A 2,376-nucleotide genomic window follows, 5' to 3' on the forward strand; every position below is an offset into this window, starting at 1 on the left:
AAAAAAAAAGACTCAGACGGGTGTCTCAAATAGGCCTGAAACGTCCAGGCGCATCCGCCATGTCGGACTGACGACTGGGTCCGACACAGAATTGCCCCGAAACCCAACAGCTCAACGGGCTTCTCCTCCGGTGAGGGTGCGACCGCCGTGTGGCGCCGCTTCGGCTCGATGCCCGAGGCCAAAGTCCGTCTATTTGAGCCGGCCGACGTCCCCAACTCTAGCCACAACCTCTTCTGCCCTCTCCGTTGTTCCAGTCGGAGCACATTTCTCTCCTTGTCCATCTCCCTCTTCCCTCGCCGTCCGCCCTGGCCCGATAAAAGAAGACGACCTATGCTATGCTCACGCCAGAGCGCCACTTCCGGATCGAGGAGGAGATCTGGGCGAGGCGTGTCGCCCGCATCGTAGCTGGCCTACCTCCGGACTCGCTAGAGCCGGAGGAGGAGGAGTAGCAGAACGAGGAGGAAGAGGAGCAGCATCCGGTTCCAATGGAGGTGGCGGATCCGGCCGGAGGTGAAATGTTGTGCCGCGCCGCGTGGGCCATGACCTATCTATCCCTGGATGGATCACTTTTACCCAATGCCGCATGTATTTTTATAGTTCTGAACGATGGGGCTTAGAGTGGGGAGATTTTGGTCTCTCAGAGCATCGATAGTCATCGTTCTCCAGCCACAAGAACATAACAAGGAAGAATTCACTCCCGAAAAGCACCCATCACCCATTCCCATGGCTCTCTTTCCCTCGACGACGGTGATTGTCCCTTGCAACACCAGAAACATGAACATGTATGGCATTCCACGAGCAAAGGACATGATTTTTTGGCCAGACGATTTTGATCCAGTATGTTCGGGCGGGGGCCATCCGAATTGTTCTCCACCATTTGTGGCAGCTGGTTCTTTTGGGATAGTTCATTTACAATCGGGGCAGACTAATTGCATGTCCAATCTATGTGTATATCTTTCTGTAATGCAAGTTTAAGTTACAAAAGTCTGGGCTCTTACGGTTCAGAACGAACGTGTTTCAGGACAAATGTTCTATAAGACTAAAATAATCTTTTTTAACAAATCCTCCAAAATGAATCAGTAAAACGCAAAGCCCAAATACATCCAACATACACATAACTACTTGAGTATACACACAGATAATTGCTAGTAATAATTTCCTAACTAAACATAAAGTACACATGTGCCTGCGAATGTGGAGATGCACTCTCAAGCCATGAGGCCGACAACAGCAAGCAAAACGGCGAGGCCAAACCCGGTGGCCTCCACATTGGTGGCGGTGGAGACAGGTGTCGGCGGGGGTGCGTTGGTTGCACTTGGGCCGCTGGCCGGGGCAGGTGACGTAGAGGAGGAGCCTGGCATGACATCAATCTTAACCTTCATGCCACCCGCACAATGACCAGGGAATCCGCAGATGAAGTAGCGGGTGCCGGTGGCGTTGAGGGTGACAACATCATTCCCGGAGTTGAGAATGGTGACGGGGCTGGCGGTGCTACAAGAGTCGTAGTCTGCCTTGCTGACCTCGAGGACGTCGTGTGCCTGAGGGGAGTACTTGAAGACGATCTGGTCGTTGGTTTGGAAGTTCCTAGAGGACGCCCAAGTGCCGTAGTTGGTGCTGAGGTCCCATGCGCCGCCCGGCTCGCCCACGTTGTAGATTGCCGCAGACGCCGTGCTCAGGATGGCCATGGCAGCCATGGCGAGAAGAATGGTTCTCCTCGCAGCCATTGCGGTTGGAAATGGAAGAAGAGCTTGCAGAGGAGATTATAAGGCAGGTGATGTATTGATCCTTCAGCGGGAGAATGTGTTTGCTTGCTAGGCGGCTGTGCCGGGTCCTATTTATACTGTACAGGCTATGCCCGGGTGAGTTGGAGAAACGTGTGAGGTTGGTGGAAGCGTCGAGTGGGTGTACCTGCTGAATTTTGGACTTTGAATGTTGTGTAGATGGGAACACAAGCAAGCTACGCATGCAGCTGGTACGTACTTGGTCAAGACTGGACTGTGCTCTTGGCCTCCTGACCATTTCACGCGTTCCTTTCCTTTTTCTTCAGTATCGACTCCGTCTATAGAAGACATGACGTAGACTATCACGATCCACATATCTAGATCCAAGTGTCCAAAGCATTATTTTTATAAAGCATAATTTATTTGGAATGATTTATTTATATGTACTAATTTAATATCAAGTACAAATGTTACATTTGGTCACTATAATGTTAACCTATATACCTAAATTAATAAGATCTAAATTTGTCATTATCACTACGCTTTTTTTTTGAAGCTCATTATCACTACTCTATTACATAGAAAATTAGGGGCCTATTGATTTGGAGGCCATGTGCAGCCGAACACTCTGCATAGGTGCACGGTACAAACGTGC

At 50.2% G+C, this 2,376-nt stretch overlaps 1 protein-coding gene across 1 annotated transcript; it reads right to left on the reverse strand.

Moving 5' to 3' along the window:
• Positions 1-1,011: 1,011 nt before the first annotated feature.
• On the reverse strand, positions 1,012-1,794 carry LOC123177202 (mavicyanin-like). The gene has a single exon (XM_044591082.1). The coding sequence runs from the start codon at positions 1,722-1,724 to the stop codon at positions 1,209-1,211; it is 516 nt and encodes a 171-aa protein (XP_044447017.1). The 5' UTR covers positions 1,725-1,794; the 3' UTR covers positions 1,012-1,208.
• Between the last annotated feature and the right edge of the window lie 582 nt (positions 1,795-2,376).

This window comes from Triticum aestivum, unplaced genomic scaffold (assembly GCF_018294505.1).
Source record: "Triticum aestivum cultivar Chinese Spring unplaced genomic scaffold, IWGSC CS RefSeq v2.1 scaffold225164, whole genome shotgun sequence".
NCBI classification, from domain to species: domain Eukaryota; kingdom Viridiplantae; phylum Streptophyta; class Magnoliopsida; order Poales; family Poaceae; genus Triticum; species Triticum aestivum.